The 17,197-nt window shown below is 41.9% G+C and overlaps 1 protein-coding gene and 1 pseudogene across 5 annotated transcripts in view; one reads left to right on the forward strand and one right to left on the reverse strand.

The window, feature by feature from the left end:
• Positions 1-17,197, reverse strand: part of Ap2b1 (adaptor related protein complex 2 subunit beta 1) — a 105,437-nt gene that overhangs the window by 35,526 nt on the left and 52,714 nt on the right. For 4 of the 5 annotated variants that reach the window (XM_032912741.1, XM_032912740.1, XM_032912739.1 and 1 more), the window contains 4 exons: positions 6,494-6,535; positions 5,541-5,687; positions 3,261-3,406; positions 2,046-2,175 (listed from right to left, as the gene is read on the reverse strand). In XM_032912741.1, coding sequence (XP_032768632.1) covers positions 2,046-2,175; positions 3,261-3,406; positions 5,541-5,687; positions 6,494-6,535 — 465 coding nt within the window. The remainder of the gene's footprint in view (positions 1-2,045; positions 2,176-3,260; positions 3,407-5,540; positions 5,688-6,493; positions 6,536-17,197) is intronic. The other variant, XM_032912742.1, reaches the window with a different exon arrangement.
• On the forward strand, positions 4,364-4,440 carry LOC116910723 (annotated as a pseudogene).

The following is a 17,197-nucleotide window of genomic DNA, read 5'->3' on the forward strand; positions in this document are numbered from 1 at the left end:
CTTCAGACACAATGCTTTACAGACTGCTTCTTTAAAAAACAAAAAAACAATGTTTTTAATTTTAATTTTATGTATTGACATGAAGGTGTCAGAGTCCCCTGGAATTCAAGTTACAAACAGTTGTGAGCTGCATGGTGGTGCTGGGAATTGAACCTGGTCCCCTGGAAGAGCAGCCAGTGCTCTTAGCCACTGAGCCACTTCTCCAGCCCACAGACTGCTTTTTACAACAGCACATATGAGAAAAATAACTTATCAGTCCCAATACTGTATTAGTATCTTCAAGGGAGGGCTTTAGAATAAGACCCACCTTCCTTTAGGAGGGTCTCTCTCTGCAAACAGGAAAGTGAACTAACATTCCTTTGTTTTAAGAACTGAAAACTTGTCCTAGTTTCTGTGACCCAAATACCCTTCCTACTTCTGAAGGAAAGAAAGCATTCATGCATGCATGCATGCCGACTGTCCCAGACATCATGCTTGAGGCTTAATGAGCCAATGGGAGGTTAGCCTCCCAGCAAAGAGAACAGATGCATATCTGGGTTAGTGACTGGAAGGCTGTGAGCTGGAAACACTCCTGAACACAGCACTCTCCTCATAGTAACAGCCAGTTCTATCTGTGGAGTAACCCTAGTTTTCTTTTTCTAGTCTCAGCCAAGTTACACTGTGACTCACTTGTCTAGTCTAAAATATTCTTATTCAGTGCTAAGAAAATCAGCAATTAGCCACTGTGGCAACAAGGTAGTCAGGGAAGCGGCAGACAATTGTATTTGTATCTAGAGTACTGAAAAATGTTCAGTTCTAAGTTCAACCCAGTATGCTGTTTCATCAGCAGTCATATCTGGCATTGGTGTCTCTAGAACACCAAGCAACATGGTTCAGTTGTCTGGACAGGAAAGCATATGGTTAGTAGTTTTGTTTCACCGTGTTAAATATATTTCACAGTCTCATTCAAACTGTTGTGTCATTTCAATTTCTAGGCAGGGAGTAATAATCCTCTGCTAATTCTTACCTCTTCTCTCTCTCTTACTTCCACATTTTGATCAAGTGCTAGCTCTTTTCACTACTGACTTATCTTCTATTCGTGTGGGAGTCTTTTTTTCAAAAATTAAGATTACTTTTTATTTTATGTGTATGAGCATTTGCCTGCATACATGTATGAATGTGTAGTGCCTACAGAAGCCAGAAGCCAGTGTCTGGTCCACTGGAACTGGAGTTACAGACAACTGTAAGCTGCGACACGGGTGCTGAGAACTGAGTCCTGGATCTTTGTTAAATGCAGCCAATGCTCTTAACCACCGAGTTTCTTCAGTTGCAAGTCTTAAAGCAGGCATGGTGGTGCACACCTACACTGCTACGCTGAGAGGAGGTAGGGCCTGGAGGATCAGAAGGTCAAAAGTTATTCTCACCTACTTGAGGAGATGCCAAGTTCGGTTAAATGAGACCATCTCAAAAACAAACAAGCTTTAAAACGTTTATTAAGCAAGTAACTCTCTAACTCCATAGCTTTCTTTTTTTGGTTGTTGTTTTTTTTATTAAAACCAAATAAAAACTCTACATCATAAAGCTATTTCAAACTATTTTGTTACCAACTTTATCACGAGAGGCAGGGGATTCTTAGCATGCTGGAGTTGAGATGGGGGAGTAGCCTGGTGGGAAGTGGTGAGGTCACTGGGAATGTTGGCACTTTGTACACATACAGCAGTTGTTGTGAGAGCCTGTCTTGGTTCCGGAAGAAGGCGTTTTTATTTAAAAGAAATCACTACCTCTGCCTCTCTTTTCCCCACGATGTTGCCATGATGACCTTTCCCTCTCACAGGTCATCTACCACAATTCTATGCATGATACAAGGAAGCCAAAGTGTCCTCACCAGTGACTAAATGTAGACACCATGCACATACACCTCCCAAACTCTAGGCTAAATAAGCCTGTTTACATGGGAATTGTTTCACAGCAATGGAAAACAAGTTACTGCAGACTGATCACTTCACACACGAGGGGACATCGGCGACACATTAACACACATGCTCCAAGTGAAGCAGAACTCTGACCTGCAAGTTATTCAGAGGTTCCATCTTCATGACTGGGCCCAAGGTGTTGAGAGGCAGAGACACATCAATGCTCTGGTTTGGCATCAGTGGAGTATGTATGGCCAAGGGAGTGCTCGGGATGACACCGAAGCTAGAGAGGAAGAGAAGGAACACCCAGACATTCGTCAGGTGGCAGGGTCACACACCTGTGAGTCTGCATGGCTTCTACCACAGTGAGGCCACTTACAGACAACTAAATGGAAGGAACAGTAGGAAGCAGTGTGAGTATTGACCTGCTCTAACACTGCTTATGCCAGAACTTCTGTGTGTTTCCATTACATGGATTGGAAGAGGAAGAAGGTGTTCACAGGCAGGAACTATTGCTGATGCTAGGATTTTGAGAGATCACTTTGTGTATCATGTTGCTGGAGGGTGATATTTAATGAGTGAGCATCTCTCTCTCTCTCTCTCTATATATATATATATATACACACACACACACACACACACACATACACACACACACATATATACATATACAATTTTTTTTCTATAAATAGTCTTTTGGAAAAAGATTTAAGAATCTCTCCTCTCTGAGTAAGCCCAGGACTTATGAGTCTAGGATAGGAGGCCGACAAGGAATATTCACTTTATAAACAAAAGTATTGAAAAATTAGTGTTATGTCACTAGCTGAATAACCTATATAGTCTGTATAAAGGCAACAGTTTACTGTTTTCATTGTTCCAGATGGACGAGTTCCCACTCCCAAGGTGAAGTGGGAACTTTTTTTGCCAGTCTCTGTCATTGTCTGGATAGGATAGCCATTCTGAGTGCATGAGACAAACTCTCAAAATGGTTTTAATTTACTTGTCCCCAATGAACATTACTGCTTTGTCACTGTGTTTGTTCAGTCCGTTTATCAGCCTACTAACTGAACAGTGGTTTTTTGTTGTTTGTTCGTTTTTGTTTTGTTAGACAAGGTTTCTTGTAAGCCAGACTGGCTTTGAATTTAGTGTATAGTCAAGGATTATCTTGAACTACTGATTCTCCTGCCTCTGCCTTACTCAGGAGTACAGGGATTACAGGCGTGTGTCATGATGCCCCAATTTTGTAAGAGCCAAGCTTACTCTACATTCAGGACCTGCCAAGTTGAGCTTTTACCCCAAACTGACTGGCGGATACTCAGTACAAGACACACAACTGCTCCACATCAAACCCAGGACGCTGCTTCTTACCTATTCTTGTTAAACTGGATGGCAAAATCCGTCATGTGCTGCAGGGCTTTGTTGGTGAAGTTCATTTCCATATAGATGTGCCCTTGGCGGTGAGTAAATGTCCCCGAAATCTCCAAGCCTTTAGCCTTTACAGCAGGTAGCCAGACCTGACGAGACACAGCACAAAGCCAGGAGAGATTTACCATGGTGCTGCTCTTTCTCAACATGTAAAGGGGAATTCACGTCTCTTCAGGAAATTATGATGGTTTTTGCACAACAAATACTAAGTCTGTGTGAAAAGGTCTGAATAAAGTATTTTTCTGAATTTTAAGATCATGCTCAATTGTTTAAGAACCAACTTAAAATAAAAGTCTGTGGCAGTTGGCTTCTTTTCTGTCTTCTGTTCAACTTGGTCAGTTTACTGTTTAAAAACTGTGGCCAAATGCTCATATAAGAAAAAAAAAAAAAACATTCTGATGAGTACCATGTTTCTGTCAGGCCTGAAAAAAGACTTAAATGGAAGAAGTTGAATCTACTAATGCAAACAGCATGTCTATAATCTTTAAGATTTCCAACATTCCCAGCACCCCATTAAAGGGCAAGGACCATGTTACGTTATATTCAAATCTGTTCTCATTTCTGACAAACAGTAATGCCTCAGATGTTAAATAATATGAATGCTTTTTTCTATATAGTATTGATTATGTATCCTTGGCCCCAGCAGAACTATGATATCCCTGATTCATGCTACTTACTAAAAAACAAACAAACAAACAAAAACACCAAAAAACAAACAAACAAAAAAATCAAGTTTGTGAGTCGTTATGATGCCTAACTAAAGTGTTTATGGACAGTGAATAATCATAGTTTACTCGCCACACTGAAAAGAAAAAACAGAAACATGAGATATTGTTTTTTATTTATGAGGGTCAAAACAAACAAAAACCTCAAATACCCAGTGATAACCTGGAGTAAGTTAGACTACAGGAGCCTTGGCATTCTTTCTGGTTTGGGGGCAGCAACCTGACACTACGTTTTCAGAGGGCAGACTGGTAATGTCTGTTTTAAAATGTGGAATAATGAAGGCAATTGCAAAGCTACCCTATAGATACCCTTAGAAAACCATCCCCAGGAGGAGAGAGGCTGTCTGTGCTCAATGTTCTTGACCTATGAACATCTGAATGATTAGTAGCCTAACATTCCCTAAAAAAATGAGCCTGAGACAACCACCAGTCTGATGCCAGGCAGACCCAGAAAGGGAGCCTGCCTGCGTTATCGGGTAGGCCCAGATGGGCTCCCAGGACGAGGTGTGTGTGTGTGTGTGTGTGTGTGTGTGTGTGTGTGTGTGTGTGTGTGTGTGTGTGTGTGTCGGGGGAGCCAGAGAGAGAGAGAGAGAGAGAGAGAGACAGACAGACAGAGGAATCCCACCCCCTGGATACTGGAATAGGGTAGATCTTACAACAAAGCTACAGATCCATGCCCAAACACTGTGGCTCAGTTCTGAGTCTACTTTTGGCTACAAGTATCTGCTTCAGAAAATTCATCCAGAGAAAACTCTGCTTGCCTAGAGAGCTCTCAGTTAGGAAGTCCAGCCTCAGATTTTCAATCAGTTCTGCTGTCATGAGCACCTGATCTGATGATGGCTTTTGTTGCTCTCCCAACTGGGCTACCTACCCCAGTTGTCTCGTGAGGTGCTTGTGAGTGCCTGATGTGATGACACTTTGCTGTCTTAAGTGTTCTTTCACTTCTGCCTGCTACACATTAACACATTCCTTCACTCATTTCAAACCAAAAGCGTGGCTGTCACAGGTCAGTCTAGACACACAGCTCTAACGCTAGCACCTAACAATCGATGCAAAGGACCTTGGCTGGAGCTTGATCTACAGAAGAGAAGAGGTGAACTAAAACGTCTAACTGGAGACTGTACTCTAGAATCCTGATCTAGGATTCTAGGATCTGAGGAGGGACGATAAACAGAAGTTAAAAAAACAAACACAAGCCACTCTTCTCTACCGTGTGTGTCTCTTGCTGATGTAGTATAAAATGATGTACCAGGTTTTTACTAGCTGTACTTAATGCTGACAAATTGGATGTCTCTGAACATGAGGCCCAAGCTCAAGTATTTAATATTGCCAATTTTAAGTCCAAATGTTTAAGGGGGATGTTAATGGCGTTTCCTATGGTTAAGTTTGAAGCTCCTTTTATCTTCCTCACGGATCCCGTGTGTTAGCGGAAGTAACTCTTGTTAGAAGTAATCTGGGGTTTGTCCACTGAAAAAGTGTTGCTCATCTATCTACTTACCGCCTTAGGAGCCACATATCCACCAGGTGCCATGCCTATCCCAGTGGAAAGCTCAAACAGGTCATTCAGACCACTGCTGACCACAGCAGGAGTAGGTGAAGGAGCGAAGGTTGCAGGCACTGATGACGGGATGAAGGACTGTCCTACCTTTGGGGAAAAAACAGAAAGAGATGAGAAAGAATACATTAGTTGTCCTTAAAACGTTAACTTTGTTTTAACAGCATTGGTAAATTGATTAGAAACACTGCAGTTACAGTATTTGCAAGGATTAAATCCGCACAACGTCTCGATTTTTTTCCACCACTGATGAATGTACACATCATTGTGTAGCTTGAAAGCTTTGTCAAGGCACAGGTAAGATGCAAGAACAGCGATCCAGGATTTTGTCTTGTTTGTTTCCAATTTTAGCTTCCATGATTCTGTGCAAAAGGCCTACAGGTACCTAACAAAAGAGGAGTCTGTGTCTGTAGAACAAGGGAGAAGCATCCAACTTAAATAGCTCCACTTCCACTTGGGTTTGGCCAAGTCTTACTTCCCATTTGGGAATTAGTATCTAGCAGGAAGCTCTCTTGAGGGAGCTGATAATCACACTTCGTAGGAACTCATCTATGAGGAAAGTGTCTCTATGCATCCAGCAAACTCTTTCTGGACACCAGGGCATAAAGGCATTCTGTAGTCAAGATGGGAGGTTCCATTTCCTTCAGCTCTTTAATGTCAGAAACACAACGATCTCTACAGGCACCACAGCATCATTCCCTAAAGATGTTGCTAGACCACATGTGGTATGTGACCCCAAGATTGCAAGTAACCCTGCACTCTCTATCCTCACACACTGCTACCGAGCTTGTGGTGTGCAGTGCTGGAGAGCAGCAAGGGCTGGCTCTGAGAACGTGTGAAGGAAAGCATCAAACAGGGCAGAGCGTCCCATGGTGAAAAAAACAGATGGCACTTACTGCCGGACTTCCTCCAATGCCCCCGCCAAGGTCACTGCCAAGCTGAAAGAGAGAAAGGAGAGAGAGGAGAGAGAGGTAGAGTTCATTTAGCTAAGTACTAGATGCCCATATAGATTCTGTAAATTGTTCTACCAAGTCATTGGAAATACATGCCATTTGACTTGTCTCCCAAAGCCTAAGGGATTCTAAATTGCCAAGAAACGTCCTGGGGAACCGAGCGGTGGTAATGAAAGGGTAGGAAAGTTTTGTAAAAAGTTGGAAAACAAAGCTGGCACATCATAGCAACCTTTCTGATTCTGTCTGTCTACCTAATTCATTGGCACAAATCCAAGTAAGATTTTGACAATCTTATTGTACTTGACCCAAAAGCAAGAAAGTGTTTGTACCCTATGAAGCTCTCTGCCCAGGCAGCATTAGTTTTCCTTTACAAAGAAATTTAAGGTGGGGGTGGGGATAAAGACTAAAAAGGCTTTAACCTACAAAACCTGCTGCCTTACTGAAGTGATGGGAACCAAACCAATATTGAGTTGCAACTTCAAGCTTCAAAAATTAGCAGTAGAACATAAAGGTTTTCCAGTTGAGAATGCCCCGTGGGGAAGACAGCTAGTACAGAAAGTCCGCATGCACGCCCACAGCTCCCAGTCACTGCGTCTAAGGAGAGCGGCGGTGATTTACGTGGGGCTCGCCATTTAAAGGAGGCAAAGTAGAGAATTAGATGTTGGCTGCCAGGAAAACAATTCCACAGGCTCGGACTTAGTCTTCTTCCCCCTCAGGGCCCAGTAACATGCACACGTCACCCTGAGGGAAGTCTTGTCTTCCATGACAAGACTAATGAAAAAAACCTGGAACTATTTACTGTTTAGCCGGACACACTCACACACACTCACACACACTCACACACACACACACACACTCTCTCTCTCACATACACACACACTCTCTCACATACACACACACACTCTCTCACATACACTCACACACACACACACACACACACACACTCTCTCTCACATACACACACACACACACACACACACTCTCTCACATACACTCACACACACACTCACACATTTACACACACACACACTCACACACACTCACATACACACACTCACACACACACATACACACACTCTCTCACATACACACACACTCATACACACACACTCTCTCTCTCACACACACACTCACACACGCACGCACACACACACGCACGCATACACACGCACGCACATGCACACACTCACACACTCTTACAAAGGTAAGACTTCTTGGTGGGGTGATGGTATCTGCAGTCAGTCCTGTATATGCTTCTTCCTTAGTTCTCACCATATCTATAGCCTCTGTGAATCACCAAATGGTTTGCTTGAAAAACATACTAAACATCTAAAAGTTTTTCAATAATTTTGATTAGCGGTAATAATTTAGAAATCGTGTTGGAATGGTAGTGAAAACAGATATACTGTATCTTTATTATTTGGGAATAGTGACTTATGAACTGATAATAATATATAAAATGTTGCCAAAATCTAAAATTCAATCTATACTCAGAAATAGTGAGGCCTATGCCAAAATTCTGTTTCCTTTGAGTTAGAAAATTAAATCCTAGCAGGTGCTTTAACCAAGCCAACATTTCTTGAATGTGGTTCTCTAAGACCACTTAATCATGTCATTGGATGTAGCCATAGCTATTCAAATCAAAAGGCCATTGCAGCCAAGAAGTTGAGTAACTAAAAAGGTGTCAAAACCAGCAGAAGAGATGCTGCACATCCCCTCTCCCAGGATCTAGAATGATACAAATCTGCAGCATGATATCTGATAAGCTTAGCATTTTTTTATTCAGACAAATATGTAACATTTCCTGCATGTGAGGCACAAAACGATGCCAAACAAGAAAGGGACCACAGATTAATCAGGGCAGGCTTTAAAAGCTGCCAAGAGATAGAATGAGGAATGCAAACCCATACAGAAAACTAAAGCATAAAAGCAAACTCTGGAGGAACAACCTCCCTCTGCTCAGAGGATAGCGAAGTAAAGATTCAAAGGCAAGGTAAAGTGGAATTAAAATTAAAAAAATAAAAATAGGGGTTGGGGATTTAGCTCAGTGGTAGAGGGCTTGCCTAGAAAGCGCAAGGCCCTGGGTTCAGTCCTCAGCTCTAAAAAAAGAAAGAAAAAAATAAATAAAAAACATAAAAATAAAAGCAAAACCGGAAAGGGTCGTTTCTCAACAGCATCCACAGGGCTGAAATCATGGTTAAAGCATGATCAGGAAGGAGTCCATCAATTAGACTGAACCACAGGCAGGTACATGTGTGGTTTTTAAAAGTTGAACTAAAAAAAGCTTACAAAGACAATATAACTTGCAAGCATCTTTTAACAAGAATCTGGTGGTTTTTGAGACTACTATTCAAGCTTTTAAATAGTACTAATAACTACTTTAGCTAGATGCCAGTAACCATGACTACTTTCAACCTCACGTACAAAATGGAATCAACCATCTGTGTACGCGCACGAGCTTTAAAAGCTGCTACTGCCAGTCTCATCCTCAGAGCCGATGATTTACTTTTCTGAAGTATCATCTGGGCATTTTGAAATAGTTTTTCTATTTCATTACTTCTAATGTACATACAGCCAGGGTTGAAAATACCACAGTAGAGACAAAATTCTTATGTTAAAAATGACTTTAGAATGCGAGCAGGAGAAACCCTTTCTAAGGAAGGAAAGGAGAGCCAAACACACCCCCTGGAAGGGGCTCTACAAACCATTCCATTCACTCTAATGCTGATGTGGTTTGTGACTTCCCATTAGTCTTATCTCTCACACAAGCCCCTCCTCTGGCCAGGTTTGCAACCCAAGCTTGAAAGATACCCACCCCCTTTTTTTAATCAAACTGGTTGGCATATGCTTAGAAGAAAAACATTTAAAACTAACAGTTTTACTAAATATTCAATAAAAAGTAGCTCTTTGTGATATTTAAAGTAAGGGAAGCAATGCCTACTGTGGCTTGGACTGAAGTGTCCCCCATAGGCTCCTATGTTTGCGTTCAGTCCTTAGCTGGTGGTGCTGTTCTGCTTTCTGCTTCCTAATCTATCAAGATGGAGGGGCCTCTACCACATACTCCAGCTGCCATGAATCCTCTGTGCTTTCCCTGCCATGGACTAAACGAGTATTGTATATCACAGTGATGTGAGAACGCACATGAAACCTAGTTTAGTTCTTGTTTTAAGACAGGGTCTCAGGGTCCCTGGCTGGCCTGGAATTCCAGAGATCTTCCTGCCTCTGCCTCAAGTGTTGGAAAGGTGTGCACCACAATGCCTAGCTCATTTCAGTTCCCCTTTCCCCCTTAGTCTCAGAATATTCAGAGATGAGAATAAAAATCTATCAGCTGGAAAAGGTCTAACCATAATCTTTCCCCATGCTACTGACCCATTTTATTTGAGATCACAGAAGAAACAATCTTGGGGGTTGCAGAGATGGCTCAGTGGTTAAGAGCACTGGGTGTTCTTCCAGAGTTCAATTTCCAGCACCACAAGGTAGCTCACAATTGTTTATAACTCCAGTCCCAGGGGATCCAGCACCTTCTATCAGGCATGAATGTGGTGCATAGACATACATGCAGGGAAATATCCATGCACATAAAGTTAAGTAAATTAAAATATACGTTAAAAAAGAAAAGAAATGCTGATGCTCCCTTTTTATATTACTGACAATTAGAATCAAGAACACATAATTCATCTAGAATCTGATACAAAGGATATGAGACACAGTTAGAAATATAAAGGTTAATTTAAAGGAAAAGAATAAAGCCACTGTTTCCCAGTTGGCAAAACTAGACTACAGCTTATTCAGACTTTGAATCTGTTCACTTGATTACAAAAGATTACAAAGGAGGTCATCCTCCTTTGACAATGGGTCAATGTGGCAGGAAACTGCTGGGGAGAGGCAGTGACTAATACATTGAGAGGGAGATCAGCAAGGATGGAAGCAACCTTCATGGTCATAGCTACCCACCACACACAAATGTAATGCAGCAGATAACCAAGAAAACACCTAGAGAAGTCATTATACCTCAGGCTTCAGGAGACATCGCCAGTAAACTGCTGGTCTGAGGTTTATCTAGGGAGTATTCTGAGAGCACAAACTCCTCAGGATACTGTACTAAATCAATCACACTAGGGCCTATACAGTTCAGGTCTCTGTCTGCTATCCAAGCATCTGTGGAAGGCAGGAGTGAAAAGGAGCTAATTTTAGGTATCTACATCCTTCAAAGTGTTCATTTCTCACATCCTACTGTCCCCAGGATTGCCTTACCGAGGTTCATTTCTCTTCATGAAGAAAAGAATGTCAACTACAGGACAAATAAATCAGAATTCAGGAAGCAGGAAGGAGAGGTGTCAATTTTGGGGCATGACAGAGGTAGCTTTCGTTTTGAGACGGGGCCTTGCTATGTATCCTAGGATGGTCTTGAACTGATAATCCTTCTGCCTTAGTCTCCTGTATCCTGGGATGAGTCAACATGTATGGTTATGGAAAAGAATATTTCAAATGCTAAAAACTGAGGGTTTTTAAAGGTATTTAGCTGATACTTTCAATGAGTTATCAATTGTAATTCCTTATTCTAATCTAAATCACAGGATTCGCTGCCATTAAATGGTACTTAGAATAGAACTAACACTTGGCTACCATCTGAAGAGTGGTCACTCCACTATATCTAAAGGAATGCTTAATGAAAGCACTGGAATTAAGATTGGATTACAGAGTGATAGGTCACTGGGGAGAGCAGTGATCCCATGGTGGCCACCATAACTTATAAGGGAGCAGATTTAGGCACATTGCATGAGCGAGCGCTGCAGCAGAACCAGGCAAGGTGGAGCCACAAGTAAGCTCCAAATGAGCTCCAGAGAGTAAGGGAAGGGCCAGCTCACATGGAGGCCTCACATACAGAGCGGACTGCTTCTAAAACTGGAGCTGTCTCGGTACCTGAAGGTCTTTTCTTAATGACAGGAGCAGACCTTACGCTCACCATTTCTACACTTCTGTCTAGACCCTTCTCTCTTCCATGACTTCTATTTTCTAGAAATCATCAAAGGGAAGCGACTCTAAGGAATGCATCAACCTATACAGTTTGCCAATAGCTCTATTCTTCACAATGATTCTCATAAAAATAGGAACGCTCAAAGCTATGCAAAGAAGTATCATTAAACGCAACCAGTAAAATTCACAAGGAGACTCTGCGAGCACATAATAACAAACTGATAGCTGAGAATACATTGACTCATCCCAGCCTCCTCAAAAGGGAAGCAGAAAGCTTTACTGCTTCCTGATAAGGAGGTACAAGTTCCCTCAAAGCCCACCATAGGACCTACAAGTCAGAGACAGAAGCCGTACACCTAATATAGCAAGTTCACAGGAGAAACTGCATTCTGCCCCATTGCTCTTCACAGCAGCACTGCCTCTCGCCATAGAGTTCACCACCTTTCCCTCCACTAGAGGAGACACTTGTAAGAACTGGCTTGCTCACAGCTTTACTCAGTACCTGGAATAAAGCCTGGTAAGCATTCAGTATGTATTAAACGATTGGTGTTCTAGTGACATGTGAGTACATCTACCGGCAATAGTCTTAGGAGTCAATTTTGCCATGAATCATTTTAGTGGAGAAAATAATCACCAAAGGCTAACAAACCATCTACTAACTGGCCTAGAGCCATTATCAACATCAGCACATATATGACAGAGCCAAGTGAAATGGACTCTCCAGGCTGAACACTTTGGTAAAGGCACTACCTGCATGCTTTTGTTTATTTGTGTTTGTTTTTGAGTCAGAATGTTGACATGTGGGTGCAGATGGCCACTGACTTGCTATGATAGCCCAGGCTAGCCTCAAACCAATGGCCTTCCTACCTTAGCCTCACCCAGCTTATACACTCAGCATCTGTGCGATTTTGTTATAGAAGAGTGCCTGCATGTCATTTGGCTGCTTGGAAGGCACCTATACCTTACCACGAATCAATGCCAAGCAGATGAAAAGGTGGGATTTTGTCAGTCCGCCTAAAAGAGTGTAAGAGGAGCAATCTTAACTCCTTTCCTGTAAGAAAGGTCAATGACCTCAGCCATTTTTTATTTTCACAAATGAATATAGTTTTCCCATTATCCAATGCTTATGCACCTCCTAATAACACATTAGCCTAAACACCCATGTCCACAGAACAGAAGAGGTGCAGCACAGAGCACCTCTCAGAGAAGTCAGCCTATGCTTTGTCTCAAACAGTCACGGAATTTACATTGTGCTCTAGCATGTCAGTTTGTTCTGGCTTTCACTCACCATTAAGCAAGACAGACACTGCAAGATGAGAAATCAGCCATGTCACCCATGTCCTGTGCAGTCCACAGGACACCAACCAAAGACTGGACTCTACTTTGGAACACAATTTTTGAACCATGTAATTGAATATATAATCATGTAAGTTTTGGAAACAGTAAAAGGTTTCTGAACACTTGATGACCAACAATTAAATCAATGAATCTATGTTGTACCACGTGACTTCCCTAAAGTTCTGGTTCTGAAAAAGCCACACCTGAACTCTGTATCACTTCACAACACCTGAACTGTTTCATGCTCCTTCACAGCCAAGAATATTCTGGAGAGCACTTGGCTCAGACTGGACAGTACTGTTTGCTGTGAACTCTATAAAGCTTCCTGCTCCTATTGCAACACTGCAGCTTAATTATGCAAAATAAAAACTTTTTTTTTTTTTTTTTTTTTTTTTTGTTCTTTTTTTCGGAGCTGGGGACCGAACCCAGGGCCTTGCGCTTCCTAGGTAAGCGCTCTACCACTGAGCTAAATCCCCAGCCCCAACAAAATAAAAACTTTTAACATCTGCATACCTGGCTCTTTACCTCAAAAGTATCAAATGAATATATTTCTGTATCGTGTTAGAATGTCTGCTTTCTAAAACTGCTGTGGTGAGCTGCTACTGAGTTCTATTTTAAAAATCATTAAGTAAATTTTGGCTTGGAATTAAGACAGAATTTCAACAATGGAGAAGCCCCCCCCCCAGAACACTCCCCCCAGTTTTGTACTACATATTAATGAGAAAACAACATTGAGCATTAACAACTATAAAATATAAGTAATTATCAATTCTGAAAAACGATAAAGCTGAAGCATCAAATATTCTACCAAGAGTAATATTTTAAGTAAAAAAACAAACAATATCCATCTCATTAGCATGCAAATCTGCTTTGATCATTAAGAAGCGGTGAAATCAGAGATGGAGAGGTGCGAGCAGTTAAGAATATTTGTTGTGGGGTTGGGGATTTAGCTCAGTGGTAGAGCGCTTGCCTAGCAAGTGCAAGGCCCTGGGTTCGGTCCCCAGCTCCAAGAAAAAGAAAAAGAATATTTGTTGTACTTCAAGAAGAGTCAGGTTTGGATCCCAGCATCTGTAATGTCTGCTTATAACCATCTACATCTCCAGTTCCAGGGAATCCAGAGCCCTCGCCTGGCTTCTGCAGGTGGGTACAATAGTGCACTTACATTCATGTAGGCAAACCACACATGTGAAACATAAAAACAAATTAATTTTTAATGTTGAAATTATATGTACACCAAGTAATTGATTTAAAATAAATTTATGACTTATTGTCAGGAAATGGTTGATTTGTATACTTATTTTATGTGAATATATATTGAGGGTTGCATAAAAATTTACTAGGTGAAAGGGGATCTTGAGAGGGAAACATTTAAACTCTATTATAGAAAACGGTCATTACAAACAAACCAGAGGCATCACAAGATGCTGATAAAACTATGAGGATTAAAAATTATCCAAGTCCTAGCACAGGGATTAACAGTAAAGACCTGGTAAACTTTTCCAAAACTGCCTGCTATAGTTTGGGTAAGGGTCTCCAAACAGCCCATGTGTTAAAGGTCTGGTCCACACAAAGGTTGTGGTGATATGGGAAGCAGTGGAAACTAAAAGGAATTGTCTTGGTCACTAAGAAAGGGTCTTCTAATAAGACAGGCCCCTGCCTGTGACCCTTCTCACACTATGAACAGAGTGGACTTGATCCACCATGAACTCTTGCTATATACGGTGCCACGTCACCATAGATGTTGTCTATGCAGTTCCATTCTGGGCTACAGGAGTCCGACAGAAGTCCTGGAGAGGGGCTTGTTTTCAGTCGACACTGGAATCCTGAAGGAGTAGGATTTAATTCCAACAGGATGGATGAACTTGCCAGCAAGTGTGAGGGCAAGCAGGTGGAAAGCAAAATTTCTTAGCTTTCCTTCCATCATCCCTGAGTCTTTACCTGGGCTACCACTAGACAGTGTGGGCCAGATTTGGGGTGGGTCTTCCTGCCTCAAATAATCAGATTAAGAACGGCCTTCATAGGCAGGTCTGGTAGCTTGGATTTTAGTTAATTCCAGATTAGTCGAGTTGACCATCAAGATTAGCCATCCAAAGGCCCCAGAGCAATAGAACTAAGTACTCATGATCTAAGGCCACCGAAACTGTGAGACAAGACAAACCCCTTCTCTTCACAGGTTGAGGATCTTGGAGTTTGCTTACACTGGTAAAGGTGACTAGCAAAGTGAGGCCAGAAAACCTCTGAATTGACAAAGGGCTTCGCACTGAAAAAAGGAAATGGGCAAAATGGGACAAGAACTTACACAGAATAAACTTAAAACTCAGCTCTTAAGTCACTGCACAGGAGAAATGACAAAACTAGAATTCAGGCAGAATTCACTGTGGGCTAAGCACTCACTACATTAATAAAGCAGCACACCAATCCAGACGCAAGGTAAAGAGCTGCAGGGAACAGCGTGGGAGGCGTTGAAAAGCGTACATTAGGAGTCACAGAAATGCAGCTCCGCCTAGAAGCTGCTCTGGCTCCAACAAGGGGCAGAATAGTTCCTCAGTGTATAACCCTTCCTCTGCATAAGGAACACTCAGAATAATATTTTCTTTACAGTTTTCGATATTCAATAGCACCATTTAAACAGAATAACACACAGCATCTTAGAGGGAACAAAAAGACAAATTTAGGCAAGGCCTCCGTTGACAGATTAAAAGGCAATAAAAAACTGAGACTCAGTGGTTACTCTCACAGTCAACCTCTTGAGGATATATAACAAACACACAGGCAAGAGTTACACACATGCACCTCAGGTCATCTTGTATATTACATGAAACCAGAAGGATAGTCACTGTGAGAAAAATCACACCTAGCCTAGAACAGGCAGCTTTATAAATTGATTATGAATGCCATTAATATGGATTCTGATTCAGAGAAATGAGAAGCCCAGGTAACTCCCATGTGAGCCTCCCCTAGACTGAATGCAAGTAACTCCCATGTGAGCCTACCCTGGACTGCATGCGTCAGGCTTTGCATGTTAAACCGATGAAGTTACAACTCACTTGAATTCTCCACAAGCTGACAGCTGAGGTTATAATAACAGAAGCAAGACATTGTCTGTAGAGTACAAACAAAAGGAGAATGCGGGAGGGTGACAAAAATGGAAGCAGCAGTGTGACTACAGAAACAGCTAGGGAGTCATTTGGATTCAACATTTGCACTAAAAAGGCATTCCATTTCTAAACCTACCTGAATTTCTTTCTCAAAGACTGCCCCTTAAAAGAAGACAAAGACAAGCTTCGGGAGCACGTGCTTCTCGGCATCGAGGCAACACACCAGCCCATTGCTGCAAGAACCTCAGACTCGCAGCCACTAGCACTCATGGGACAGTTTTATCAGGTGTTGTTGGTAAACTAGTATGTCCTGAATGTGGCAGCTCCAGGAAAAGGTCACTGAACTGTAAACTTTCTCAACCATGGTGATGAAAAGAAGGTAAGAAAAGGTAAACTGGAGGGTCAGAAGGATCTAAAAGACAAAGCCTGAAAATGCCTGCTAGTGAATATAAACTTTTACGAGAAAGCGAGACAACAACGCACCTGTGGCCCCACCTTCGGGACTGAGGACAGACAGACATACAGTGAGATCCAAGCAACCCCAAATATAAAATAGGGAAACTCGGTTGTTTCAGTCTTCAATGTCTGTATATTTGATAAAAATTAACTTCTAGCCAACATAGACTGAATTCCTTAAAATCACAATGGAAGCCAGGAGGTGGTGACAGGGTAAGTTGCAGGATGGCTGCTATCCAGAGAAACCCGTCTTGGAAAACCACTGACCGACTGACCGACCGACCGACCGACCAGTCAAGCAACCAACTAAAGCACTCCATAAACAATCAAAATACCCCAACCACAAGGTAAAGCACTCCATAAACAATCAAAATACCCCAACCACAAGGTAAAGCACTCCATAAACAATCAAAATACCCCAACCACAAGGTAAAGCACTCCATAAACAATCAAAATACCCCAACCACAAGGTAAAGCACTCCATAAATCATCAAAATACCCCAACCACAAGGTAAAGGAAGAAGCACAACTCAGAGATGTCTAGTTTTAAAACTCGATTTTATATTTACTTTATTAGTGTGCACTAGAGTGCAGAGATCAAAGGACAACCTTAAGAAGTTGTTCTCCCCTTTCACCTGGACTATCCTGGACTCTAGAGACTGAACTCAGGCCTTCACTGGCCCAGAAGGTCTGTTTCTGTAAGATATGTCAAACGGGCTTGTCAGAAAACTTTTTTTTTTTTTTTGGAAGAAGCCACTACTTGGCATATGAGATCAGC

Source organism: Rattus rattus, chromosome 9, assembly GCF_011064425.1.
Source record: "Rattus rattus isolate New Zealand chromosome 9, Rrattus_CSIRO_v1, whole genome shotgun sequence".
In the NCBI taxonomy this organism is placed as follows: domain Eukaryota; kingdom Metazoa; phylum Chordata; class Mammalia; order Rodentia; family Muridae; genus Rattus; species Rattus rattus.